The 27,879-nt window shown below is 38.4% G+C and overlaps 3 protein-coding genes and 1 non-coding gene across 5 annotated transcripts; all 4 read left to right on the forward strand.

Moving 5' to 3' along the window:
• Nucleotides 1-3,421: 3,421 nt before the first annotated feature.
• LOC111217208 (maternal B9.10 protein-like) lies at nt 3,422-6,510 on the forward strand. The gene is made up of 4 exons (XM_022738978.1): nt 3,422-3,594; nt 4,416-4,553; nt 5,421-5,694; nt 6,177-6,510. Exons 1-4 carry the CDS (start codon nt 3,422-3,424, stop codon nt 6,387-6,389), a joined length of 798 nt encoding a protein of 265 aa, XP_022594699.1. The 3' UTR covers nt 6,390-6,510.
• Nucleotides 6,511-9,402: 2,892 nt separating this feature from the next.
• On the forward strand, nt 9,403-14,714 carry LOC111217110 (heterogeneous nuclear ribonucleoprotein A/B-like). Its single transcript, XM_022738829.1, has 9 exons — nt 9,403-9,477; nt 10,631-10,821; nt 11,085-11,253; nt 11,854-12,012; nt 12,192-12,323; nt 12,639-12,741; nt 13,031-13,180; nt 13,497-13,590; nt 14,526-14,714. Exons 2-8 carry the CDS (start codon nt 10,655-10,657, stop codon nt 13,568-13,570), a joined length of 954 nt encoding a protein of 317 aa, XP_022594550.1. The 5' UTR covers nt 9,403-9,477; nt 10,631-10,654; the 3' UTR covers nt 13,571-13,590; nt 14,526-14,714.
• Nucleotides 14,715-16,324: 1,610 nt separating this feature from the next.
• On the forward strand, nt 16,325-16,397 carry trnav-cac. Its single transcript has one exon. It is a non-coding gene; the product is annotated as a tRNA-Val (tRNA).
• A 1,266-nt stretch (nt 16,398-17,663) lies between these two features.
• orai2 (ORAI calcium release-activated calcium modulator 2) lies at nt 17,664-22,956 on the forward strand. 2 transcript variants are annotated; one of them, XM_022739029.1, is made up of 3 exons: nt 17,664-17,978; nt 19,923-20,158; nt 21,361-22,956. In XM_022739029.1, the coding sequence occupies exons 2-3, from the start codon at nt 19,928-19,930 to the stop codon at nt 21,937-21,939; spliced, it is 810 nt and encodes a 269-aa protein (XP_022594750.1). In that variant the 5' UTR covers nt 17,664-17,978; nt 19,923-19,927; the 3' UTR covers nt 21,940-22,956. The 2 variants fall into 2 exon arrangements, with proteins under 2 accessions (XP_022594750.1, XP_022594751.1); XM_022739030.1 differs by having other exon boundaries at nt 17,664-17,757.
• The last annotated feature ends 4,923 nt before the right edge of the window (nt 22,957-27,879 follow it).

The raw sequence follows: 27,879 nt of genomic DNA on the forward strand, positions 1-27,879 counted from the left end.
ATAGCTTTGCCCACAGATGAGAAGAACCTGGCAACAGCGTTCTTCTTCGGAGGCGGAGGGGGCTCCATCAGATGAGACTTCAAGGCCTCGACAACAGTATTGTCAGCAGCCTCGTGCTGTGACGTTATGGCTTTCAGGAGCTCCTGTGCAGAGCCGAGCTGCTGACACAGGTCTGTGAACAGAGCTTTGTAGATCTTCTCAACAGTTTTTTGGTCTGAGCGCGAAGGGATGTCAGCGATCTTGATCTTGTCCATTGCCTTATCTCTCAGATTCTTGATGGCCGTGTTGAAAGCGCCCTTGTGCAGTGATGTGTGGGCCTTCTTTAAGGAACGCAGTAGCAACCCTGTAAGCACCAGGATAATCAGTGCCTGCTTTTGGGCATCATCTGACATCGTTGCATCACGAGTGTCAGACGAGTCATTGGGCTGATCTTCACATGGTGAGGCTGGACTGACTGACTGAGAATCTACCATGTCTGAAACATAACTCTGCAGCATGTCAACATTGGCTAGTACACTGGCATCGTCGGGTACTTCAAAATCAGAATATTCATTGTCTGTGGTCCAGCCTGAGTCCATAGAATCAAAGCTGTCTTCGAACAGCCAGCCATCGCAGTCCTCAAACCAGTACCCTTCAGTCTTTTCCTGAATATTTTTGCGGCTAAAGTCAGTGATCTCTGTTAGTATATCCATCACTGCTTTGTTTGTAGTGGAATAGTTAACGTCACAGAGAACCTCCTCTATGACCAGATGTAGTCTTTGGCTTTGTTTGTCATGCAACAGTGAAGTGCTACTGACCTCTACATTTCTGATCACCGGTCTGCACTGGCAGCTGCCTTGGATCAGGCATGTTAGTGTTTTAGTAACTAGAACAATCATGGAATGAAGAGTTTCATAATAGATGCAGTTACAGTCATAAGTCTTGGATCTCAAATGTGAAGTGCACGAGCCGATTCTCACAGCTATGCGGTAGTTAATTCTCGCCGTCACCTCTCTTGCAACTAACCGGATGAAATCGGTTAAGCTCTCACAATTGAATTTTTTCATGTTGATGCTCTCGGCAAAACACTGCGGAAGGGTGTTTTTCATGTTAGTCAGGACATCAGTCTCATCTATTCCGAAGAAACACCGGGCTGAGTGTACGAGTGTAAATATCCGTGGGGCTTTCCTGTGCCAGTCTGAAACGGTTAACGTAATAGCTTCCTGGATAATCGTGGAAGTCAAATTAACAATGCGCTGACATAACTCAATCAGCAAAGGTGTGGACACATTTCGCCCGCCAAATTTGATCTCATTCTGGAAAATTTTCATCAAATACTTGATATCTGGGGCGATGTAGAGATCACATGCTCTGATTTCAGGGAATTTCGCATAAGCAGTCACTGCGAGTGCAAACGTATCCATGGTAACTGTCTCTAATTTTCTTCTGAACTTCGTCAATAAGTTTCTCGTTTGTTTGCTGTGACTCCGTCTTTGCTATTTTCTACTTATATAAGTTAACTGCTCCTTTTTAAGTACTTCTGTTATGACGTCATTAAGACATCACCCAACATCTAAGCGTTAGATCAAAGACAGATGACGTCATAAGCAGATGAAGTAATTCGAATTTTTTTCTTTTCTCTTCTTACTTTGAGGTTTCTGTGTAGATCTGTCTGCATTCACTTTCTTTGTTGTTGGTGAATTTAAATAAATTGTCTGTTTTTCTTTTAGAAAAAAATAATTGAATTGTCGAGAGAAAGCAGCACGGTGTCACCACACGAGGAGCAGAATTAAAGACCTACGTCCAAATTAAAGATATTAATCAACACACAGCACCACAAATACACTTTCAATGGTACATAGTGTTGAATTTACAATTAAGAAGAGACTGAGTCCCGTCACTGTGTAGCTATACGATGTGTGCAAAGTTATTATGGAGAGCAATAATGAAATGAGAAAAGCAGTTAGTCACTATATGATGTGAGAGATCTGCTAAACATAGGCTAGGTCTTTATTTACATGATCTTCTTATATAAAGAGTCTGGACTCACTCAGGACTGTTGTGGAGAGACGCATGCAATGTAAGATGGATGCCATCTTAGTCAATACCAACCATCCTCTCCACAACATTCTGGCAGCACAGACAAGCAGCCACAGCTGCAGCAAACGTCTCATCTCACTGCGCTGCAGAACAGAGAGGTTCAGGAGATCCTTTGTTCCCACTGCCATCAGGCTGTACAACACCTCAGCCAAAGGATGTGGACTAATCTAATTATTATTGTTTATTAATTATCAACTGTTTTTATTATTATTATTATTATTATTATGATCAACAATGAGCTAATGGACACATGAATTTCTCCTAGGGGATAAATAAAGTATCTGTCTATCTATCTGTCTATCTAATCTTGCAATCTGAGTGGGACAGCTCACAAGTAGCGTATTAATAATAATAATAATAACAACAACAATGATAGTCCAATAACTATTTATAGAAGACTTTTCATACAAGATATATAACTCAATGTGCTTTACAATAAAAATGAAAGGACAGTAAACAAGGGCGAATAGAAGGACAGTAGATGATAAAGTAAAAATGAAAATAAAAAAGCAGAAACCAGTAGGAATAATAAAATATTACATATGAGAGAATTAATTAAAAGCCAAATTAAATCAACATCTATTATAGGCTACAAGTCTTTCAATTGACTGCTTCATAAGACCAGTGGCCTAAGAGCAGTGCAATAATCTAATCTCTCTGAAATAAAAGCATCAATAAGTTTTCATTTTCAATTAATTATTATAAGTGACAGAAAGCTGTTTTGGTCACCTTCCTTATGTGTAAAGTAAAATTTAACTCCATCTTTAAAATAACACCCAGGCATGGTACTTCTGGTTATTTGTTGACAGCATTAAATCAAACTGATTTGAGTCAAACCAGAGTTAAATTGCCTTTATGTGGAGAGATAATTGTGAAACTTGCATCAAAATCATGCAGAAATTTAGTGTTTTTTCACTGACATTTGGGAAATTGGAAAGTTCTGCAGAGAGGCTCAGTTATATGATTTTCTAAGCAAACACTCACATACACACAGAGAGAGAGAGAGGGAGAGAGAGAGAGAGAGAGAGACAGAGAGAGAGAGAGAGGGGTAATTAAGTCAACCAGCTTCAGGTGTGCCAGCTTATCACACAGCTGAACTGTGGTTTCATTAAACCACATGAGAATCTAAGGAGGGAGTGAACTTTTAGTGTCTGATGTATGTGAGTTGCTGGACTCATGCTGCTTCCAGTTTGTCCTGTTAGTTTTATATGTTATCTTTATTTTGCTTTTCTGTAGCAGTAGGATCATCCTACACATGTTTTATCAACTGAAGAAGTTTTTAACAGTAATAGTTTGAGTTTGCTGAGTCTGGTTGGGTTTGAGTGAGTGTGTGTGTGTAGCCATGAAGGAGGAGATTGCTGCTGCTGTCTTTTTTGTGGCTCGGCTGGTGAAGAGATATGGCTGTCTGGATAATGACAGCAGGGAGCGATTTGCTGCCGCCCTCACCTCTGTTCTGTTTGAGAGCTACAAGAACCACTGGTACCCAAACGTACCCACCAAGGGACAGGCCTACAGGTCAGTAAGTGTTTCAGAAAAACGGGAAGTGTCAAGTTTTTGTTCCCGTTTGTCACTGATCTAAACTGCAAATCCTTTCCAGCTTAAAAATATAAGTTCACCTAGTAGTAGTAGTAGTTCAGTTGTTATTTTTATGAGTTTTGAAAATGTAAAATCAGCTGAGTTGCTTTCAACTGAGAGTGGATTAAACTTAAGATATCAAACCACTACATTGAACTGTTTTGACCAGTGGTTTTGTTCAGCAAACTTTGAGCCAGTTCTGAGACTCTCTTTTTCCCACTTGGGTCTTAGCATGCAGCATCATCCCATAATTATAACTTTTACCATTCAGCAGAAGTTACATACTTGTGTGTCCAGTCACAAAACCCTTAAAATCCACCGGTTACTGAAGAAACAGTTGCTATGAAACCTCTAGATGCATTTTCTATATGATCCAGAGTAAAGGAGCAGATATTGCTTCAGATTTTTAAAATGTTTTTAAACTGTAAACTATTGTAATCTACTTTCAACAGTTTGCAAGGGAGTATTTCTTCAGCATGAAGTCAAAACTGTTCAGTGAGTAACAGGGGGTTGGAGGTGTTTCTGAAAATACTGATGCTTTTTTTTTTTTTTTTCATTGCTGTGAGCACTAAAAATAAAATTTCATTTACCTCTTTATTCTGGGGTTGAGGCAGGAATCTCTCACTGATCTAAAAATCTCTACAAATAAAAAATTAAATTGAAATGAAATGAAACGCTGCATATTTTTAACAAGACTTGTGAAGCTGACATTGCTGAGGCAGAGTTGTGTTTTGTGCTGACTGCCGCTCTGTGTGTTTCAGGTGTCTGCGTATGAACCGAGTCCAGCTGCAGGACCCGGTGCTGCAGCAGGCCTGCGAGCGCAGTGAAGTGTCATACGAAGATCTGGGCCTTCCCCGGGAGGTGACGGTGTGGGTCGACCCTGGAGAGGTGTCCTGCAGGTCAGGCCACTTCACTCTGTAGCGCCAGGACCTCACATGATAACAAACTCAGAGAGGAGGCTCATTGTGCAGCTCTTCAGTGGGTCTTTGTGCAAAGATTGCATTTAAACTTTGTCCTTGACAGACCTGCTGCTTTGTTTCAGGTTGTGCACAACTTCAAAAGTCAAAATGAGCCTCATGTTTCTGCCCTTACATGAACACTGCACTCTGTTACCTTACTGTTGAATTACTTATATCTCAGTAATGCCTTGACGGAACTTCTTCAAATTTGGCACAAACATTCATTAGGACTCAAGGATGAACTGATTTGGTGGTAATAGGTCAAAGGTCATGGTTACCTCACAAAGCACTCTTGAATGTGATATCTGAAGACCACCTTGAGGAAATTTGTTTAGATTTGACACAAACATTAACTTGGACTCTAAGAGGACCTGATTAGATTTGGGTGGTCAAAGGTCACGGTTATCTCGCATTCTTCTGGCACACTAACCTCGCAAAACACGTTTTTGGCCATAACTGACAAATTCATATGCTAATTACAAAATTTAACTCGTATCTACAAGGATAAAACATTTTATATCCAAATGCTCGAATTCACTATGACATCATAATGTTTTGTGGCCATTATTCAATGCTGTAACTCAGGAAGGGGAGATTGTGATCATACTTCCTGCAACTTGGCTGATTGGTGGAGAAACACAACCCTGGGGCAGTAATTCTAGTTCAGATATGAAAAGCATAAAATTGCTGGATTCATAATGGTAATAGTTTTTGGGTGACATACATGACGCCATGTTGGAGGCCACAGTGCTCATGAGGTGATATGATGCAGCTTTTATTTATTTATTTATTTGTCCATTCCTGCAGGTACGGTGAACACAGCACTCCGTTCTGTGTCTCCGTGGTGGACAGTTGTCGGCGTGGTGATGGGGAATTTTCCCGCCGCATCCATGATGCCGTGGAGCGGGCGAGCCTTGACATCCAATCAGGAAGCTCTTCAGATGAGGAGGATGGGGGTGGAGACAACAGCATGAGCAGTGGCAACGTTGGCCCATCAGCTGTCTGCCCTGCTCCGGTCCTACCCACCAACCCTGAACCCAAAACCATCCCAACTGTCAGCAACCCCAACAGCGTATACCGGGTAGGTTAGATATGTGTGTTAATAATGCCATGCACTTTTTAAGTATACCATAGTTACAACACACAGAAATTGTAGAAAGCAAGAATTTGTCACAGCACAAATAGAAACAGATCACACTAGAAACAGAAAATATGATTAAGATTGAAATGACAGTCCCTGAGATCATTTATAAATATTAAAGACCCTAATTGAACAAAGCAGAAACAGAGACATATAAAGCATCTTCAATATTTTTAATTCAAAGCATTTTCAATTTTGGAGGTTGAACTTTTTAAGAGCATTTTCTGCTTTTTCCTTGGAGCAGTCAAAAGAGCAGCAACTATTAACCTGCTGTATTTTACAGCTGGAAAGAAGAAGAAAAAAAAAAAAAAACTCAAATGTAAAGTGGAAGTATAGAGTACGTGTGACTGTGCTTAGTTCCTAGTTCCACCACTGGTCTCTTGCTTCACCGGCCTCTCACCCTCTGCTCCTCTCCTCCTCAGTTTGTTGAGTTTTCTTCCGGGGCCCCTCAGACCTGGCTGTGGGAGAAGCGGAAGGCCTTTGCTGGGGACACATTCCCACCACACGCTCCTCCAGCTGGAGGTCCGACCTCCCAGTTCTCCGGCCAAAAAGGCTTCAAGTCCCACAGAGCAACATTTACCTTCAGTGGGCCTCGTGTTGACAAGTACCACTGGATCAGCAAATCCCGATCCTAGAGCGAGCCGTGCCTTCAACCTAGAACCAGAATCGGGTTGCTGCTCAGGACTGGAGCCGTGATGCTGGATCAAAGCACCATGTGAAGAGAAAAGTGTCAGGATAGTTGATGTATCTTTAAAGTATAAGAGTTTATTATTCATACATGTTTAAAGTAATAATGATTTAAAGTACTGCTATTTAAGTATGTTTTTAAACTTTGAAATATTCAAGTATTTTAATTAAACCCTCCTTTCTGAATGTGTTTTTTAAACTAAAACTAAAGTAAATGTGAATAAAGTAACATTGGCCTGTCATTGAAAAGAAATAAATGCGTCAGCTCTGCTTGTTGTTCTAAAGTATTTCCTCTATTTCATGTTTTGGTCCATCTTTCTAAATCAGGATACTCTTTGATAAATTAGCATTTTGGCTAAAAAACAAAACAACATTAATGTAAGATGATTATAGAGAGACCAATGAGACTGTTGACAGGACAGCTAATACAGGTATGTGTTTTGTAGCCTCTTATCTAAATACTGCTGCCAGGACACTTGTGTAGAAGACATTTTTCAATCCGGTAACTGAGGTTCTTTATTGGTTAAATTAAGATTAATGAGGATTTCCTTCTTTTCCCCTAAGTGGCTGTGTATGGTGGTGGTTGTACTGGTAGTGTAGTTAGTGATTGGTGTGTAAGAACAATCAGCTAACAACACTGCCTGCACAGCAACCCCAATCACAATCATCCCCATCAGGAAACACTTTTACAGGAAAGAAAAAACAGATTTAACATGACTTGTTTTTGTGTGAAGGATTTAACTTTAAATGACAGAGCGTCCAGTCAGGAGAGTGACGGTTGCAAAATCCATCTTCTAAGCTCACTAATTAGCATGTTATTCCTTGTTAAACTGACAGTAAACCAAATTTCATGAATCCACCATTTTACAGTTGTTTCTGTACCAGACTACTGCCAGTGGAGACTCCCAGGAGTTACTGATCCCAGCCAAGAAATAGACTTGTCACAATTCTGATAAAGTATCCAGTCACCAAAGTGTAATACCATTTCTCTATTCACATTTTTTTTTCATGTGTTCATTTTTGCTGTCAAGAAAAACATGGAAAGTTCAATAGAATACCATTTACAAAAGAGATGATTTTAAAGGACAACAAAAAAATCGGTTTTAAGTAACTTACCAACCCCTGAGCTCTGCCATCAGTTTCATGCTCTTTCACACTTGGAATAGTTTCTTTTTTTCCTCTGACACTGGCATTTAAACAGGTTAATATAAGCAAATATTAATTAGGTCATGGTAATCAAAATTCTTTTGTATATTCAATTGTTTTGAACTTCATTTCAGTTGGATCTTCATAAAGCTCAGTCACAATGGAAGGAAGGTGAAACAGGAATCTGACTGGTCATTAATGACTGATGACAGTGAGATGAAAGGCCGCTGGTCTCTGCTGACTGCAACATCACGTTGCACACATTGCAATCACATACTGAAAGCTCTGTCCATGGTTCTATGATTGGATAAGCAACACTTCAAAAATGTTTGCAGACATGTAAACAACTGCATTGTCTGGAGTGAATCATTGCTGTGCTGTATAAAATGTGTATATATGTGAACGGGTGGGAGCTGTGTTCTTACCTGTGGTCGCTGCAGTTCTCACAGCTCCATCCACAAGTGACCACAAATGGAGAAACACAACCGTCTCCACAGCCACACTTTACTTTATTGTGTGTATGTGTGTATGTGTGTATGTGCGTGCGTGTGTGTGTGTGTGTGAGCCCATATCTCAGGTCATGCCTCAACTTGCCCCTGGTTGGCAGATATAGTCGATGTTACCAGGGTGAAGCAGTCAGTGGCAGCAAAACACTCACCCTGAGTCCCAGGATTTGCCAATTTTGATGCGTTTCTCACACATGTATCTATTAATTTTGGCCTCACATTATTTGGTGCAGACTGAAAATAAAATTATTTTATTTTTGCTACTGTCATACAAGAGATGTGCCATTTGCTATCTACATGAGAGAATTTAAACTCAGCATCAGAGAAATCTTTTTTTTCCTCCTGTGAAAAATTAACACTGACTTCAACAGTTAAACAAGAAGGAAAATACATCATATAACCTGGTCTGGGACCTTTTCAGGGGTTGTTAAGTTACTTAAAATGGATAAATAGAGAAATTACACTGTGGTGACTGTATACTTTAAAGAAGAGAGGAGAAGAATTGAGAAATATGGCAATGTACACTAGAAAGACATAAGTATGATCACATCACATTGTAATTCGTATTGACCGTGAAGTTAAAACATGAACCCACAGTGATACTGCGCCTAAACCACAACAGTAAAGCACATAAATATTTCAAATCAACAAAACATTTTATATATAGGCTTTTTGGACAATACACATATTCATTATTTTTAATGCAACACTTTTTAACAAAAGTATTTCAGTTTTAATAATAACACACAGGCTTTTTAATTTTTTATTGCACACACAGAGTAAAACAATTAAAGTCAGTGAGGTGTCAGTCGGTCCTAGTTTTGAAGGGCTGTTATGAATTTTTCAAACCGCCCCACAGTGCTACTTGATGGTTTGAGATTTGGTTCTGCGCATTGTGTTGCCATGAAATGCCCCGCTACTGCTACCATCTGTTTGGTCACAGATATTGTGTTTCAACAAAGCTCTGTTTTCCGTGCACACACTACAACACCAAGCCGGGTTTTTTTGTTTTCAGTTACACACGCCGGAAGCCATTTTGGAAAAAAAAAGTTTCGTCGAGCAAGCATAAAAATAAAGGTTATCCGTTGTCATGACATTAAAAATGTCGCTTTGCTCCTGTAACAACTGAGAGAGAGTACCGGAAGCTGCAAAGGAGTTTGGCTGTTTATTTGCTGTTTTGTCATCAAAGTGCGGGCAATCAGCCAATCATGTGTCGCCTTTATTCGCATAGGGGTGCCTCATGTCCAATCACAGACTCCCTCATTACGACGTGCCCTAGCGCTTGGTCACATCCGGTCGTATATATGATGCCACGAGTTAGCGGCGAATTTGGAGAGTGTCCATTTTGAACAGCAAGTCGGCGTATCTGGTATTTTCACTTAAAGTAAGCACGTTCTCTTATTTTTGTTTGCGAATTGAAATACAGGCGGGGACGTTCAGCTCAGTCTAGCGACTAATTTCACTGTGATATTTCCCTTTTAGCCCAGTTTTATCTTTGCGGTGTCCACTTGATAGCAGCAAATCAAGCTAGCCGTCTGTTAGCCGCAGTGGTGCTAATGTGTTTTAACGCGGTTATTACATTGAATGAGACGCTTGCCTAACGGCTGTTGTAGAAATGAAGCACTTGTGCTTTTTGAGCTGCAGTTGAGATTTAACTTTAACCAATTACTCTAATTTTACTGGTAGTGGTTATTTTATTGAGGTCCAGCTATCTAGCTTCTAGCTGGGCCTGCACTCGGTCCCAAGCGGTAACGAAACGAAGCAAAGCGCGGTCCGCTTAAACCCCCAACATGGAGATTCACGCCAGTTTATTGTTGGATTTTGCCTTTATGAACAAATAAACATTCAACAGTGTTAAATGTTACGAACTGCTGTCACTATATTGACTTTAAGCTAGGTGTACGGTTTCAAACATGGATATATTTTATAAAGAATTACATTAAGTAACGTAAGCAACTATAAGTTAGTTAGAAACTGACACACCCCCCCACCCCCCACCTCACCCCCCCCCCCACCCCTGAAACTAGCTTTCTATAAACTTTCACGGTGTTATATGCACTGCTGTGATTTAAAATTATGAAATAATCATAGATGAATGGTTAAACAATGCGACCCGAATTTCTCAGCACCGTATGCATTAAAAACGTTATCTGTAGATTAATTGATATTGTAAATAATTGTTACTTGTAGCCCCTCAAGGCTTGGTCATACTTTAAGAACCTCAAACAGGTTAAGAAATGTAATGAAAAATTATGCATCTTATATCCTAAAAGAAAGTGGATTTATATTTAAACTATTAATTCTTTTGGATGAACAAATATCAAAAGTCTAGTGATTAAAAATACAGTCTGTTATTCGTTGCGAGCTGTTTTCCCACAGGGCAGTTGTACACTAAATCTTCTTTCTTTTCTTTTTATGTTTATGCTGTTTGTACTTGTTATATTTTAGGATGTGGCATTTCAATTCTGTGCTGCTGCATTGCCTACTAACTGTTCATTCAAATAAAGGATTACTCAGATCATCTCATCCTGTTGCAGTCTCTTGAAGATCCCACCATCACAATGTCAGACACTGAGAATCTGCTCATGGAGACATCGGAGCAGAACGGCAATGAGGGAGAGGAGGACCAGAACGGAGCTGAGCAGGAGCTGATGGGTGGAGAAGATGGTCAGGACAATGGCACAGATGGAGGCAAGATTGATGCCAGCAAAGGAGAGGAGGACGCTGGGTGAGTGGTTTCAGTTTACCTTGGACTGGTCACATTCAACTTGTATGAGTACCCTTTTGTGTTCAGTGAAATTATGTCATGAAACATAAAATAAACAACTGAAAACTGAACTGCAACCTTGTTAGGACCTTGTCGACAACAGGATAATAAGAAAGCAAAGTAAAGTAAAACTAGTCAGTGTCTGTATCAGCTACGGCTACCTGTGTAATAACCTGTGTACAAGAGTGAGAACTTAACGGTGCAATGTCCCTGTTTGTTTGCAGTAAAATGTTTGTGGGTGGTCTCAGCTGGGACACGAGTAAAAAGGACCTGAAAGATTACTTCAGTAAGTTTGGCGAGGTGTCGGATTGCACCATCAAGATGGACTCCAACACGGGGCGATCCCGAGGCTTCGGCTTCGTTCTCTTCAAAGACTCTGCCAGTGTGGACAAGGTGAGTCACCTTTGCTTACCTGACAGCTGTTTCTCATGCAATCACATCATACCAGTGAGTTATGGTATGGTAAAGATCATGCAACTATAGCGTAAAGGTGCTCTTTGACAAACTTCAGGAGTGCAAGCTCCAATGATACCTTTAAGCCTTAAACTGTTACTCTGAGGTTCTTTGTTAATGTTACTGGTGATCTGTGTTGAGCTGGACACCCACTTTGAGGGAGAGTAACCACAGAACTGAATTGTCTCCGTCTCGTCTCCAGAGTGATGAATATCTAAACTCTTTGAGATGACTCTATGGCCATTTCAGCTTCATGCAAATCAACAATTCCTGATCATAAGTCTTCTGAGATTGCTTTTTTTTTTGTGAGGAATGGTTTGTATCAGCAGATGCTTCTTGTGAACATCAAACTCAAAATATGTGGGTTTTTAAAGTCAAAATGTCTCTAACCCACACCTCAAATCTTGTTTCATTCTGTAATAACTTAAGATCTCACAAGGTGCAGGAGCATCTTTCCTTGTTGTTTCTCCATCAGTAGTTTAATTTCTGTGTGGTAGTGCTACATGTTAATGACAATAACAAATGTGTACACATCTGCAGGTGCTGGAGCAGAAGGAACACAGACTGGACGGACGTCAGATCGACCCCAAGAGGGCGATGGCCATGAAGAAGGAGCCCGTCAAGAAGATCTTTGTCGGAGGTTTGAACCCTGAGGCAACTGAGGACACTATCAGAGAATATTTCGGGGCATTTGGAGAGGTATGTTTTTCTAGGCGGAGCCACAGAAATCATTCATTTTAATCATTGGAGGAGACTTCAACAGTAAGATGTTTTCTACTGATAGACTGGTTTTTGTTACCAGTAAAGCTAAGTGAAAATGCACACATGTATTGCTTTTGACCAAACATTTTACCTCCACCCTCTCCTGCTGCTTCCAGATTGAAACCATTGAGCTTCCCATGGACCCCAAATCGAAGAAAAGGAGGGGTTTCATCTTCATCACATACAAAGACGAAGCGAGTGTCAAGAAGTGTCTGGAGAAGAAATACCACAACATCCAGGGGGGCAGGGTATGTAGACACAGACGGTGTTACTTCAGCACCTCTGGGTGATTAATGAAACCACTTTTCAACTGGAAGGTTGCTGGGTCTGACCCATCATTTTTCCTGCTGCCTGTAGGATGCTACGGTGTGTCCTGTGAGGGCTTGCTCTCTTAGTGAGGAATGTGTGGTTGTTTTTAACTTAAGCCCACCACAAAGCCAACCGTGATCTTGACCGCCTACAATTTTGAGATCAGTCCTGCTGTATTAAGGATTTCATTGTATTGTCCACCCCTGCTTAGTGGGTAAAATTGGGATTCAAACTGTATGTTTGCATCTCCTCAGTGTGAGCTGAAGATTGCCCAGCCAAAGGAGGTGTATCAGCAGCAGCAGTATGGACAAGGACGTGGTGGCGGTTATGGAGGCCGGGGGGGCAGGGGCCGTGGAGGTAAGAATGAGGAATTCCCACCTAGTCTCCTGATTTTGTTTGTTTGTTTGCTTTTGCAGGGCTCTGTCAGTCTGCAGAGGTCAGAGTTTATTTTGCTGTGTACCATGAATGTCTATCAAATAAGCCCTTTCGCTGACATTCTGATCCAAAATGTCTCGCATTCCTTCAGTGACTTTTATTTTGGTAGAATCTACTGTAACCTGACCACCAAAAATAAATGAGTGGTTGCAGTTGTCAGAAAGGTTGTTTTCAGGCTGTTGAAACAAACTTTTTAACCACTTTGTCACAGGTCAGAACCAGGGCTGGAATCAGGGCTATGGAAACTACTGGAACCAGGGATACGGAAACCAAGGCTATGGCTACAGTGGCTACGGCAGTGGCTACGGCAACTATGACTACTCTTCTGGTTATTATGGATATGGTCCTGGATATGATTACAGTAAGCACAGGCAAACTGTCATATGCAGTCCTTCAGTCAATCATGGATACGTGGATTTCAACATTGTGATCAGGAATTCACTAGGCTCTACTTCTGTAAACATTGCCAAATGAATACATTCTGTTTGTCTATTTATTTTTGTCCCCTCATTTCCTCCATGCTCGTTGTTGCATGCAAACGGGGATACACGTAGAATTATTAATAAGCAATTGGCTTCGGTCGTCTACTGCGAGAGTGTTGGACTATTCATGGGAATAATTTTGTGTGAAAATAGATATCAGAAATCTGTCGCTAACCCGTCTTTTCTCCATCTCAGCTGACCAGGGCAATGCCAGCTACGGGAAAACCCCAAGACGGGGGGCACACCAGACAGGCTACAAGCCATACTGATGATCACATGGTATTGCAAGGTATGCCATGGCTGTAACTCCCTTCCTTTTACATACGGTCACTTTGCCCACAGACAACTGAAATTCCACCTGAATGAAGTTCAGTTTTAGGGGTGATGGAGCTGGTTAAGTCTGTCCCATCTTGCAAAGCACCAGAGGTAATACCGAAACCTTGAAGTTTTTGTCCTCATCAGACTTGAAACTTTCTGTGCAACAGTGTAAGATGTCAGCATAGTTTACAAAACGCTGTTGACTGCCATTCATGTTGGAAAGCTATGAGGCCTAAAAGCTTTGTAGGAGTTGACTTGCTGTTTTATTTTATTTTCAAATTTACACTTATTTTGGCTTCTATCCCTGTGGGTCATGACCCCTTGTGTTCTTCTTGTGTCTTCCTGCATGAAATGTCCAATCAGCGCCAGGCAGCTGAAGTTTGTTGTCTGTTGCTTTGTTGTAGTTTAGGTCCTGCTCTGACTCTGTACTATTATGTAATACACAGAAAGTACATCGTCTTCTCAAAAAGTTCTAGTGAATAATTTTGGACATTTTTAAGCCTTTTATTATAGATGAGAGGTGCAGCAGAGGTCCTCAGGTGGTCTAGAACCATGGGTGTTGTGGTTCATGGTTGGTGTCTTAACCCCTAAGGTATTGGGACACCAAATATTTTGTTTGTTTGCTGGTTGCTTAATGAGATGCTCAAGACATTTGATAGAAAGTTGAGAACATACGTCTTTCTCTTATTTTTCCTGACTAAAGGAGGCCTCAGACAAAATATACAGCTGACATATTCGTGTTTTATCCGACTTTTAAAGGTCTTTGTTTAAGCATCAAATAGGACAAACATGAATAAGAATGTCTGATGCTCTGATAGAATTGGATTTCTCTTCGTTCATCTTTGAGTTGTGTGTTAAATGTATTTGTTGTAGACAATGTGACTGAGTTTTGTGTCATTCCCCCAGGGCCCCAGTGATCCAGTGAGACCGACTGCTTAACGGACACACTGGGCCTAACTCGACCTCTTTTATGACAGAAGACCATTTGTACAGAAAACATCCGAAATGTAACTTTTCCATGTTTTTGGTTTTTCTTTTGTTTTTTCTTTTGTTTTTTTTGTTTTTTTGGTTTGTTTGTTTTATTTTTTTTTCTTAATCCTATCATTTTTAGGTTTTACTTTTCCCTTTGGTGTTTTTGTTTGTTTTTTTGTTTTTGTTTTTTTGTGTTTTTTTTTTTTGTTTGTTTTTTTTTTTTCCCTTCCACATTTCCATCAACGGAAGTGTAATTTTTACTGTACTTTTTGGTACCTGTTTTGATTCTAATGTATTGTAAGGGTTGTATTTTACATGTTTGCTGGCTTTACAGGTTGAAAAATCTTGGCGCTGTAAAGGAGCTTTTTTGACAAATAAAAACAGTTTTCAGTAATTTTTTTTGTTCTGATGCTTCCAGATTTTGGGGTGGAAGATTAAAAAGTTGTTGAAAGGGTTTAGAATTAAAATTCAGTTGTCAAAATTAAAGTCATCATCGATTACCCTTGGTGTTTTGTAACAACACAATCTAATGATCTGTTATAATGAAGGATGTAAGTTTAATAACTTCAAAGGTTTTTTTTTTTTCAAGTTCCCTTAAACAAAACCATTTGCTTTTTGTTTTTTTTTTTTTTAAGCCCATTTTATGTGCAGTTCAGTATACCAAGAGTGAATTTTAACTCAAGTTATAATTATAATGAAGCGACTTCCTGCAAGCCTCTGTCTTCAAGTTTCTCTGAATTTACCAGGGAAGCAACATCTGAAAATAAGCAGATTTGTGGGATGTAATGGATAAAAATGACTCAACCACATGTAACTGTGGACCTCTTGTTATATTAGAACAAACAAGTTTCTATCCTGGTTTAGTTTGTGTTTTGTAAAGTGTCTTTTGATTTTAGAAATACGCGCTCTCAAGTTTGCTGTCTGCTTATTTTTTCTGGACTGACTTCAAACCTATGGAGTCTCCTCAGTTAGTGTCTCTGGCAATTTATTAGTAATAAACATTCTTGTTTGTAATGATTTGTGTATTTCTAATGATTAATGTTACTGCTAATGATCTGAGTCCTAAAGATTAGAAAACAAGCAGCTTTTTTGTTTTATTAATTCCCATGCTCAAATGAATCTCTTAAGAGCACAAGAAAATTAATCCTGTTCACAAAACTCCCAGAGAGGAGATGTCGAAAAAGGACCAAAAACTCTGGTAAGTGGACATACAGGCCTGAGAGTGAGGTTAGTGTAAAGGTCAGGGGTCACCACAATAAGTAGAGTCTGTGGGTAGAAGGGGGGGTATAAAATTCAACAGTAAATTTCTTGTCAATATAGATGTTTAACAAAGTTGACTATCTTTAAGGAGTTTGAACACATTAATTTGCTGTAGTGGATCTAAGTGTTGATCAAGAGGAAATTTAGCTCTGACGATGGTGCTTGTGAAAAAAAGTCAGAGGGTCATTCACTCCTCTGAGGAAAATAATACTAAGGGGCAGTTTGGATGATTTCAATGTAGTGTGAATGTAGAAACAAGCCAAACAAATCAAAAAAACTAATATCTGTCGCAAAGAGTTGACCAGTAAACAAATTTTGTGGGTTCTTATATACACCTTGGTGATAATATTTTCGTAAATTGATGTAAATTATTAATTATACTTAATTAAATACCACAATAATAATGTTAAGTAAAAAGTATCACCGAGATTGTGATGATAATAAGAACGGAGCCACGGTGCATATGGATAACTGTTTCCGTAGTGTAGTGGTTATCACGTTCGCCTCACACGCGAAAGGTCCCCGGTTCGAAACCGGGCGGAAACATTATTATTATTAGATCTTATTTTGATAATGCCAGTGTTTTACAAACCCAGTCCACAAGTAACATGTCTTGGAAAGTCACGCCTTAGCTAACTGGGAGTGCCTTGTACATTTATTTATAAAGCGCAAAACACGTGGGAGCTATTAAGTGATTGTTTTATACATTTCATTTTATTTTCCTACTTAAGTCCTCAGAATGCTTCAAAAACAAATCATAGTCAAAGAAGAGCTACTTAAAATGCCCTTGTTTGGTCTGGAATGGAAAGTCGTTTATATAAGACAATTATCAACAAGTATTTTCATAGAGATGCCAGAATCCAACTCAGGCTACTACCACACCTTATGATCCCTCTGCAACCAGTAAATTATTTTGTACTTTTAAAGTGATGTTCACAAATAATTCAAAAGTTTGTAATTGTAAATCTGTAAAATAAATCTGCATGACAAATTCAAGTCTGTGCATGTTGAAAAAATTGTGCTTGTGTTGAAGAGATTTGTATTTATCAAAAAATTCTGTGATTCAAAACTATGAAAGAACCTTTACTGAACTGTAAAGGAAGAAATGGTTTAGTCAACATCTGTGTCCTGATACAGAGCAGAAAACTGATTAAAATTCTGCACTCAAAAGTTCCCAGGCAGTGTGAGACACTGAAGTTACAAGGGTCAAATTTGTTGTTGTCTTTTAGTTTTATGTGAATAAGGACTCTTGTTCATTTGTATTGTTTAATTAATAGAGACAAAAACAAACAAACAAAAAAACATAGAGGTTTACCATGCGGTTTTTTCCCCCATTTTTATTGAACATAGTACAAATTCAGATACCAGACATCTGGTAATATCAAATGTACAAAAAGTACACAAGTACAAGTAAGTTTACATATGTATGTATATGCAATATATATAGTATATGTAATATATAATAACTGAAATTACCTTTGTTGAGCCTTTGGTCCCACCCAAGTGTGCGGTGTTTAATCTTAACTGGGCCGGGGCGTTACCATAGACTGTATGGGCGTAACTGTAACTCTATGTGGGCGTAACTGTAAGTATTGCAGCCTATGGAGGGATGCTTTTGCCGCTTTTATTTTTATTTGTCATGGATGTAATAAGTGCATGTTATTTGTTTATTGGCCATTCTTGCCCAATCATGAATGTATGCGGCTAATGCGGCATTTAAATATGTCTATATTTTTAGTCTTTAGTGCTTTTATTTTGAAGGCAACACGCCCAACCGGAAGCTCTCCTTTAACGACTTAAGTTTTGCTCGCCTTCTGCGGGTGACGGGTCTCTGGTTCGAACGAACTGAACCGAAAAAACTGATGCTTGGTTAACGTAGTTAGCATTCCGGGAAGCCATTACCCAGGTAAACTAAGCATGGTAGAGTGTAGTAACGTTATTCCACACCCTGGCTCGAGTGCTGGAGCGGAACGGAGGTATTGATTCTAAGTGCAACCCAAAAGCGGAAGTTGGTGAACCAAAACACTTTTCGTGGTCTGGACAGTTCGTTTATTTGTGTTGTGCAGCGTGGGGAGAGGAGCTTCTTGGAGTTTGTCTCGGTAACGTAAAAGGCACTTCGGAAGACAGGTGAGATGTAAAAAGAAGTCCAACTGTATCAGACAAGCAACGTGGGTAGAAATCATGTTGATTAGTTAGCTAATTTAGCTAGCTAGAGGAGTCGGTGCCAAACGTCTGAATATTTGGATATTTAAAGTGCTGCTTCTAACCGTGAGGAGTGGACATGATTTCAGTCTTATACATGCATCAGAGACTTTTACATTAATGTTAGCATTGATGTGTAGCCGTGGAAGATTAGCTCCCTGTTAGCTCAACCCGGTAAACGGATCCTGCTAACTTACCATGTTCTAAATATACATAGAGTCACAAAGATGCACTCATCAGCTGAACTGAACTGTTAACCTCTGGGGTTACTTGTAATGCATCACTTAAACTTAGATACACAGCTGTTTTTGAAGTTATGAACACCAGCCAATTTTGTATCCAGTTTATTTTGAAACCATAATACTACAGCTACTTGTATGCCAAATATTGCCACGATAAATGCAATACATGATATCTCCTCCCTGTCGTTTTGTCTTTGGTGGTTATTTTTTAAGGATGTACAAACTCTGAAAACTTGTAGTTTGTGTTTGCACAGATTGAGCCTTGTGGTTAACAGAGATTAACAGATAAGGGGGGCGGGGGGCGGAGCTGAAATGTCAGTTTCACTTTATGCGGCCAGAAGTTTCGGCATTTAATGTCCTTTATCACTTCATCATTAGCATTTCAGTTCATCTCAAACCCGTTGGGTGGGGTTGAAGTCAGGGCTTCGTGCAGGCAAGTCAAGTGCACCCACACCAATTTGGGAAAACACCAACCACTGGTTCTCTGATTTTGCTCCGACAGCATTTTGGAGTAAAACATTGTTGTGACAGACAGACTTCGTGCCCCAGAAGAAGTTCACTCTAGCTTGTGGAATTATTTGTGTTTTCTCTTAAAAGGGCCCGAGTTATTGTTGAACATGGAGCTACAATGATTGATGGGCAGGAAGTCACATAACACAGATTGCACTCTGGTATAACATAGAATTGGGTATTAGGTTTAGAATTGAAATGATGACTTTATTGCTGACAGTAAAGCAATAAAGTCACTATAAACAATTCTAAACATTAATTTTGAAGCATATTATTGCTTAACTCACCAAATGCTTTTTTAGTTAGGATTAATAAACAGCGATCAGTCATGTAATCATTAATGATGATGTTATTTTCACTAAGTTGTTTGATGGTTTTTTATAGTGGATCATTGTGTTTCCCTGTTGAGTTTTGTATATTTGTATAAAGACCCTTTAGGGACAGAAGCTGGCAAACTATCTTGGGCTATAAATGCTGTGGTATGTGGCATTGAGCCATGTTATGTACTTGTCCCTATAAAAATAAAGATTATATCATATAAAATTTATCGCTTTATTCAGAAATAACAGGATTGTTAGTAGCTTGGTACAGTGCACAAGCAGATATTGATAAGTTTGGACTTCCATTTAAATTGCACACAGGCTGTATGTTAGTTGATGGTTGTGGTTTTTTTTCCCTCCGCCTCTTTTTTTCAATCATCATGAGCCATAAGAAATAATTTTTGTAGACTGATCTGACAAGAGAAGGTTCTCTTCAGCAACGGATTTATTTACTTTGCTCATAAGAAATTATAATCAAGTGATTAACGTACTACAGTTCAGCTGCAGCCTTTATGTTCATCTTACAGTACTTCTTATGCTGGAAGTATTACAGGAGTGTTACCAGGTCTTGACAAGTAAAACTACTCCCACAACTTTTACCTTTTAAAAGTGGCTTATTCAGATACAAGTAAGACATTTTAAATGTCCATTGTTTTTAAGCAACAATGTTCATGTCTGAAACTTTATGTGGGAAAAAGGAGTCTTTTTTTAATGTGATTTATGGTTTTAAGTTATGCAGCTTGCCCTGTGGAGGAGCCACAAGCCAGCGATGACACTCTCACCTTTTCCCCCACCAGGTGCCATGAGCAGTGAGCTGAATGTGCCTATGGGTTCCCCGGCCCCAGGGGTCTCAGAGCGGGCTCCAGATGCTGGGGGGATGGACTACAGGGACTGGGTGCGGCGCAGTTACCTGGAACTGGTCAGCTCCAACCACCACTCAGTTCAGGCCCTGTCCTGGAGGAAACTGTACCTGAGCCGGGCCAAGCTGAAGGCTTCCAGCAGAACCTCTGCACTGCTCTCTGGCTTTGCGATGGTCAGTCATATTCACTTTTCTGACCAGGCTCAGTGCAACACTGTCACTTAAAAGATCTGGCAGCTTGCTTCTCTGATGTGTATCTTTCCTGTCAGCTTGTGGTTTCTGTTCATTTCAGCAACACTTGTGTGATTATAATTCACCACAGCATGATGGTAAATGCATTTATGGGCAGGAACTGGTTTTAAATATCCTGTTTGTGCTTTAAGCATTTTAAAATGTAACTGTTTATCCTCTGGATTTAATTTTCTATCAACATAAGTCATAATTATATTTCTTTATGGCCACCAACCGTCAGTTGTCTACCACCTGGGCACTGAGTGTTGGATTACAGCTGTGTTACCACATAAAATGTATTTTTGATACACGAAACAAGCCTGTGTTTATACTGGTGTGCATCATAAATATGTTGGACACACAGCATTTTTTTTCTCACAATGGTTTCATCATTTTCATAATCAGTCAATTGTTTCAATAATTTATGAAGCAAAAATTACAAACATTCTTCAACTTGTGACCAGTTGCAGCTTGTGTGTGCATTTTCTTCTCTGTTGTTTGTATGGTGGATGGTTCCAAATACAACAAGATCCATAAGCCTCAGCCACTGTTGTTGTACAGAGGATATTGTTTATGCTCTGCTATACTGACCCACAATATGAAGTTTAATTTTCTTACTGCTGAATGCTTTATCAGGTTTCTGATAATGTAGTCTTCAGCTTCCACTTGCTGTTGATGATGCTAGTAACAGAATTTTAAGCTCTGTGATTGGATGACTGCTGAAATTTACCTTGGGAGTTGTAGTTGACTTCTCCTCTTTAGCTTTTAAGTCCACAGGCCTTTTTAATCAAAGGACCACATATTTGTTGTTCTTTTTATTTGATGATTCAACCAGGAGCAGCCTTGAAGTCCATTGATCAGTCATCTAACATTGTCTGCAGAAAATTACTTTTCCCTCCAGAACTTACTCCCTCCAGAAGTAACTCCTCCTTCGCAGCTCTATCACTGGTGGACTATGTTCTGTAATGGTCGTATGTGAAACAGGTTGATCTGAGCTGGGATTAAGATGATACCAGAGGAGCTAGGAAATGACGGCATTTAATGAGTTTGTGTACATGTACGGTGTCTTTGTGTGAGCCTTATCTTGTTGTGAAGTACACATGGACATATCGTGACCATGTTATTCATATCTGTGTTTGTTATAGGTGGCCATGGTGGAGGTGCAGCTGGAGATGCAGTACAGTTACCCTCGTGTGCTCCTCATTGCCTTCAGTGTGTGCACCACCGTGTTGGTGGCAGTGCACCTCTTCGCTCTGCTGATCAGCACCTGCATCCTCCCTAATGTGGAGGCCGTCAGCAACATTCACAACCTCAACTCTGTCAGCGAGTCGCCCCACGAGCGCATGCACCACTACATCGAGCTGGCCTGGGGCTTCTCCACAGCTCTGGGAATCTTGCTGTTTTTAGCAGAGGTGGTGCTCCTCTGCTGGATGAAGTTCCTGCCCGTAGACTCCAAAAAACCAACCACCTGCACCAGCACGCCAGCCACCGCTGTGGCGCACCTCACGACGTCCCCACCTGTACCACAGAACAGCGGCTGGCAGGCTGCGTTGGCCTCCACCATCATCATGGTCCCAGTGGGGGTGATTTTTGTGGTGTTCACCATACACTTCTATCGCTCTCTGGTGCGCCACAAGACTGAGCGCCACCACCAGGAGATTGAGGAACTGCACAAGATTAAGGTGCAGCTGGACGGCCACGAAAGAGGCCTCCAGACTGTGTGATAATATGATGGCAGCTTTAAGAACTTCCCTTTGTATCCCATATTTATCGAGCCCTCCCACTTTTCCGAAATTTGTTCTTGTCATTGTTATTGCCTTGGTTGGACTCTGGCCGTGAGCCTTAAAGCTCCTCACTTTGCAGTACAGATGGCTTATATGAGTCAGACTGCTAATTTATTCTTAAATTAAAGCGGCGTTTTAGGATTTGTGCAGTGAGCTTCTCTGTGTTTTGGATCTGAAATCTGTTGGTCAAGGATAATGTAAAAAGGTTTACAGAAAAAAGGGCTAATATGTTTTATGTGCCATTTTGTTTTTGCCATGTGTACATTGTGTTGTCATGGTAAGGTTGGGTGCAGATTCCATTTAAGAGCCAGTGAAGAATTTATGATCTCTCCTTACTCCTTTTTAGCAACAATGTAGAAATGATTTAGGTCTCAGACTTCTCATTTTGCTGGCCTTACCTTTCACCAGAAGAAATGGCCACCGGCAGCATAAACTAATTAACATTAATGCCATAAGTAACTTGCCATAAAGCCAAAATGTAACTTGGGTATTGTTTGATTATTTTTCTCTCTGCAAGCAGGTGTCTGTGCACGGCCAAAGATTATGTGTAGACAAAGAAGAACCACTCTGGATCATCATCTGATTACGAGTGGACTAACCAGTTTTAACACCGAGTGGTGCCATCATGTCAGTAGTGGGAATCTCCTTGTTAATTAACTCATATGACATCAGTAATTTCAGGGTCAGGGTGTCCAGTATTTGGAACAAGTATTTCCTGAAAAATAAGGAGTGCTGATGTAAGTTTTACAGTTTTAAAATTTCAGTGTGTGAATGAAAGATTCAATCAACATTTCGTTTTTTTATGCCTCTTATTTACTTTTGGAAACCGCAAGATTATTTAGACCACAACTAAAAACAATTTTTGCCTTCTTAGCCTACAAGAGCTGATCACAGATCTGATACTTTTACTCGTAGATGTGTTACTTGCAAATGTTGAAATGTAAAATACTAGCAACCCCCCCCCCCCACTTACCCACCCTATTGCATGGATGAGTGAGAACCTGCTCCTCAGTCAGACTCATATTTAACATAAAACTGAGCTTGTTTTAACTGTAAAAATGTCGAGTCATGCATCCCACTTTACTCCCTTCACTTTACTGTATTGTGACTTACTGAGTGTATTCTTACACCATGTATGTGCATGTTTGGTACAGCATGGTGAGAAGTGACCGCCAGAGATGGCAAACTGTTGTAAAGTCTTAAAAAGTGCTGCATTCTTGTAAAACAGTGGGGAGGTTGGTGTCACTGTGTTTTTAGGTCCAAACTCTCACACAAGCCTCAAATATTTTTTGCCATTTTTTTTCTTCTGAATAGCTTTTAATGTCTTTTACAAAGACCACAGACCCTGTGTAAAAGGTGTCAAACCAGTCAACTCTGCATACTGATGCCGCTCAAAGTGCTTAAATATGAATGTGTTACTGTCCAAATATGGTTCTGCCTTACAGAATTATTGCCTTTTATGAACTGCTGTTTTCGGAAAGGTCACAACACAAGCTGATTTTGTTTTTCTGGAAATGTAGTTAAGCATGATGCAGTTTAAACTGATGAAGTTTAAACACTGAGTCGGATTGAGGCTGGAGAAAAGGTCAAAATGATGAAGAGTATGACATGGGGGTGGAAATGGGAACAGTCAGTGTTACACATGTTGTAATCAGTCTGACCATGTGACCTCCAGTTTATGTTTTAAATATTGGGGAGAAGAAGCAGGATTTGTCACTTTCTTGGATAAGGTCTGTTACTGCGTTTAAAAAAAAAAAAAAATGTACCAACCTGTTACCACATTCCAAATAAGATGACTGACCAAAGTGTTGCTGAGTTTGTTTGTTTGTTTGTTTGTTTGTTGCTTCTCAGAAAAGACAAAAAGTGCACTTGTAGTTTAGTTGTACAGTGAATGACTACTGGGGTTCTTACCGGAAAATATCTCGCTTTGCCTTGTGTTTGTGGATTAGTGCTTCTTCAATGAAAACTGCAAAGGTCATGGAGATGACAGCCTGTGAACAGACTTTTAAAAAAAAATAAAGAATATATTAAAGTTCTCATTGTCTCTTGTGTATCTGTAACCACTCAGCCATTAAAACAGAATTGAGGTTCTGGGTTGGAACCCCAGGTCTGGGACCTTTCTGTGTGGAGAATTTTGACATTGACATTTTATTCCTAACTATACAATGTGATTTTTATGACTTTTTAGACCATACTATAAGACGTTTTTATACCTCATGACGTTTTAATGACTTTTCATACCTTACTATACCATGACTTTTTCAGCAATTTTCATGCCTCACTATACTATGTGGTTTTTATGACTTTTTATGCCTTACTATACAATGACTTTTTTATGACTTTTTATGTCTTACAATACTATGACTTTTTATGCCTTAGTATACTATGCAGTTTTTAGCACTTTTTATGCCTTACTATACTATGACTTTTTAGGACTTTTTATGGCTTACAATACTATGACTTTTTTAGGACTTTTTATGCCTTACTATACTATGACTTTTTATGCCTTACAATATTATGACTTTTCATGTCTCAGTATACTATGTGGTTTTATGACTTTTTATGCCTTACTATACTATGACATTTTTATGCCTTTTTATGCCTTACTATACTATGACTTTTTTATGACTTTTTATGCCTCACTATACTATGTATTTTTATGCCTATGCCTTTTTTATGACTTTTGATGCCTTACTATACTATGACTTTTTATGCCTTACAATATTATGACTTTTCATGTCTCAGTATACTATGTGGTTTTATGACTTTTTATGCCTTACTATACTATGACATTTTTATGCCTTTTTATGCCTTACTATACTATGACTTTTTTATGACTTTTTATGCCTCACTATACTATGTATTTTTATGCCTATGCCTTTTTTATGACTTTTGATGCCTTACTATACTATGACTTTTTATGCCTTACAATATTATGACTTTTCATGTCTCAGTATACTATGTGGTTTTATGACTTTTTATGCCTTACTATACTATGACATTTTTATGCCTTTTTATGCCTTACTATACTATGACTTTTTTATGACTTTTTATGCCTCACTATACTATGTATTTTTATGCCTATGCCTTTTTTATGACTTTTGATGCCTTACTATACTATGACTTTTTATGCCTTACAATATTATGACTTTTCATGTCTCAGTATACTATGTGGTTTTATGACTTTTTATGCCTTACTATACTATGACATTTTTATGCCTTTTTATGCCTTACTATACTATGACTTTTTTATGACTTTTTATGCCTCACTATACTATGTATTTTTATGCCTATGCCTTTTTTATGACTTTTGATGCCTTACTATACTATGACTTTTTATGCCTTACAATATTATGACTTTTCATGTCTCAGTATACTATGTGGTTTTATGACTTTTTATGCCTTACTATACTATGACATTTTTATGCCTTTTTATGCCTTACTATACTATGACTTTTTTATGACTTTTTATGCCTCACTATACTATGTATTTTTATGCCTATGCCTTTTTTATGACTTTTGATGCCTTACTATACTATGACTTTTTATGCCTTACAATATTATGACTTTTCATGTCTCAGTATACTATGTGGTTTTATGACTTTTTATGCCTTACTATACTATGACATTTTTATGCCTTTTTATGCCTTACTATACTATGACTTTTTTATGACTTTTTATGCCTCACTATACTATGTATTTTTATGCCTATGCCTTTTTTATGACTTTTGATGCCTTACTATACTATGACTTTTTATGCCTTACAATATTATGACTTTTCATGTCTCAGTATACTATGTGGTTTTATGACTTTTTATGCCTTACTATACTATGACATTTTTATGCCTTTTTATGCCTTACTATACTATGACTTTTTTATGACTTTTTATGCCTCACTATACTATGTATTTTTATGCCTATGCCTTTTTTATGACTTTTGATGCCTTACTATACTATGACTTTTTATGCCTTACAATATTATGACTTTTCATGTCTCAGTATACTATGTGGTTTTATGACTTTTTATGCCTTACTATACTATGACATTTTTATGCCTTTTTATGCCTTACTATACTATGACTTTTTTATGACTTTTTATGCCTCACTATACTATGTATTTTTATGCCTATGCCTTTTTTATGACTTTTGATGCCTTACTATACTATGACTTTTTATGCCTTACAATATTATGACTTTTCATGTCTCAGTATACTATGTGGTTTTATGACTTTTTATGCCTTACTATACTATGACATTTTTATGCCTTTTTATGCCTTACTATACTATGACTTTTTTATGACTTTTTATGCCTCACTATACTATGTATTTTTATGCCTATGCCTTTTTTATGACTTTTGATGCCTTACTATACTATGACTTTTTATGCCTTACAATATTATGACTTTTCATGTCTCAGTATACTATGTGGTTTTATGACTTTTTATGCCTTACTATACTATGACATTTTTATGCCTTTTTATGCCTTACTATACTATGACTTTTTTATGACTTTTTATGCCTCACTATACTATGTATTTTTATGCCTATGCCTTTTTTATGACTTTTGATGCCTTACTATACTATGACTTTTTATGCCTTACAATATTATGACTTTTCATGTCTCAGTATACTATGTGGTTTTATGACTTTTTATGCCTTACTATACTATGACATTTTTATGCCTTTTTATGCCTTACTATACTATGACTTTTTTATGACTTTTTATGCCTCACTATACTATGTATTTTTATGCCTATGCCTTTTTTATGACTTTTGATGCCTTACTATACTATGACTTTTTATGCCTTACAATATTATGACTTTTCATGTCTCAGTATACTATGTGGTTTTATGACTTTTTATGCCTTACTATACTATGACATTTTTATGCCTTTTTATGCCTTACTATACTATGACTTTTTTATGACTTTTTATGCCTCACTATACTATGTATTTTTATGCCTATGCCTTTTTTATGACTTTTGATGCCTTACTATACTATGACTTTTTATGCCTTACAATATTATGACTTTTCATGTCTCAGTATACTATGTGGTTTTATGACTTTTTATGCCTTACTATACTATGACATTTTTATGCCTTTTTATGCCTTACTATACTATGACTTTTTTATGACTTTTTATGCCTCACTATACTATGTATTTTTATGCCTATGCCTTTTTTATGACTTTTGATGCCTTACTATACTATGACTTTTTATGCCTTACAATATTATGACTTTTCATGTCTCAGTATACTATGTGGTTTTATGACTTTTTATGCCTTACTATACTATGACATTTTTATGCCTTTTTATGCCTTACTATACTATGACTTTTTTATGACTTTTTATGCCTCACTATACTATGTATTTTTATGCCTATGCCTTTTTTATGACTTTTGATGCCTTACTATACTATGACTTTTTATGCCTTACAATATTATGACTTTTCATGTCTCAGTATACTATGTGGTTTTATGACTTTTTATGCCTTACTATACTATGACATTTTTATGCCTTTTTATGCCTTACTATACTATGACTTTTTTATGACTTTTTATGCCTCACTATACTATGTATTTTTATGCCTATGCCTTTTTTATGACTTTTGATGCCTTACTATACTATGACTTTTTATGCCTTACAATATTATGACTTTTCATGTCTCAGTATACTATGTGGTTTTATGACTTTTTATGCCTTACTATACTATGACATTTTTATGCCTTTTTATGCCTTACTATACTATGACTTTTTTATGACTTTTTATGCCTCACTATACTATGTATTTTTATGCCTATGCCTTTTTTATGACTTTTGATGCCTTACTATACTATGACATTTTTATGACTTTTTATGCCTTACTATACTATCACTTT

The sequence above is a fragment of the Seriola dumerili genome, unplaced genomic scaffold (genome assembly GCF_002260705.1).
Source record: "Seriola dumerili isolate Sdu_G_001 unplaced genomic scaffold, Sdu_1.0 BDQW01000040.1, whole genome shotgun sequence".
Lineage (NCBI taxonomy): Eukaryota > Metazoa > Chordata > Actinopteri > Carangiformes > Carangidae > Seriola > Seriola dumerili.

Excerpts from the sequence above, each read along its gene's own strand:
- LOC111217208 (XM_022738978.1), top strand. The coding sequence starts at position 3,422 with ATGAAGGAGGAGATTGCTGCTGCTGTCTTTTTTGTGGCTCGGCTGGTG. Across the intron at positions 3,595-4,415 it reads ACCAAGGGACAGGCCTACAG|GTGTCTGCGTATGAACCGAG; the intron begins GTCAGTAAGTGT and ends TGTGTGTTTCAG. Across the intron at positions 5,695-6,176 it reads ACCCCAACAGCGTATACCGG|TTTGTTGAGTTTTCTTCCGG; the intron begins GTAGGTTAGATA and ends TCTCCTCCTCAG.
- LOC111217110 (XM_022738829.1), top strand. The coding sequence starts at position 10,655 with ATGTCAGACACTGAGAATCTGCTCATGGAGACATCGGAGCAGAACGGC. Across the intron at positions 11,254-11,853 it reads ACTCTGCCAGTGTGGACAAG|GTGCTGGAGCAGAAGGAACA; the intron begins GTGAGTCACCTT and ends ACACATCTGCAG. Across the intron at positions 12,324-12,638 it reads ACAACATCCAGGGGGGCAGG|TGTGAGCTGAAGATTGCCCA; the intron begins GTATGTAGACAC and ends GCATCTCCTCAG.
- orai2 (XM_022739029.1), top strand. The coding sequence starts at position 19,928 with ATGAGCAGTGAGCTGAATGTGCCTATGGGTTCCCCGGCCCCAGGGGTC. Across the intron at positions 20,159-21,360 it reads TGCTCTCTGGCTTTGCGATG|GTGGCCATGGTGGAGGTGCA; the intron begins GTCAGTCATATT and ends TGTTTGTTATAG.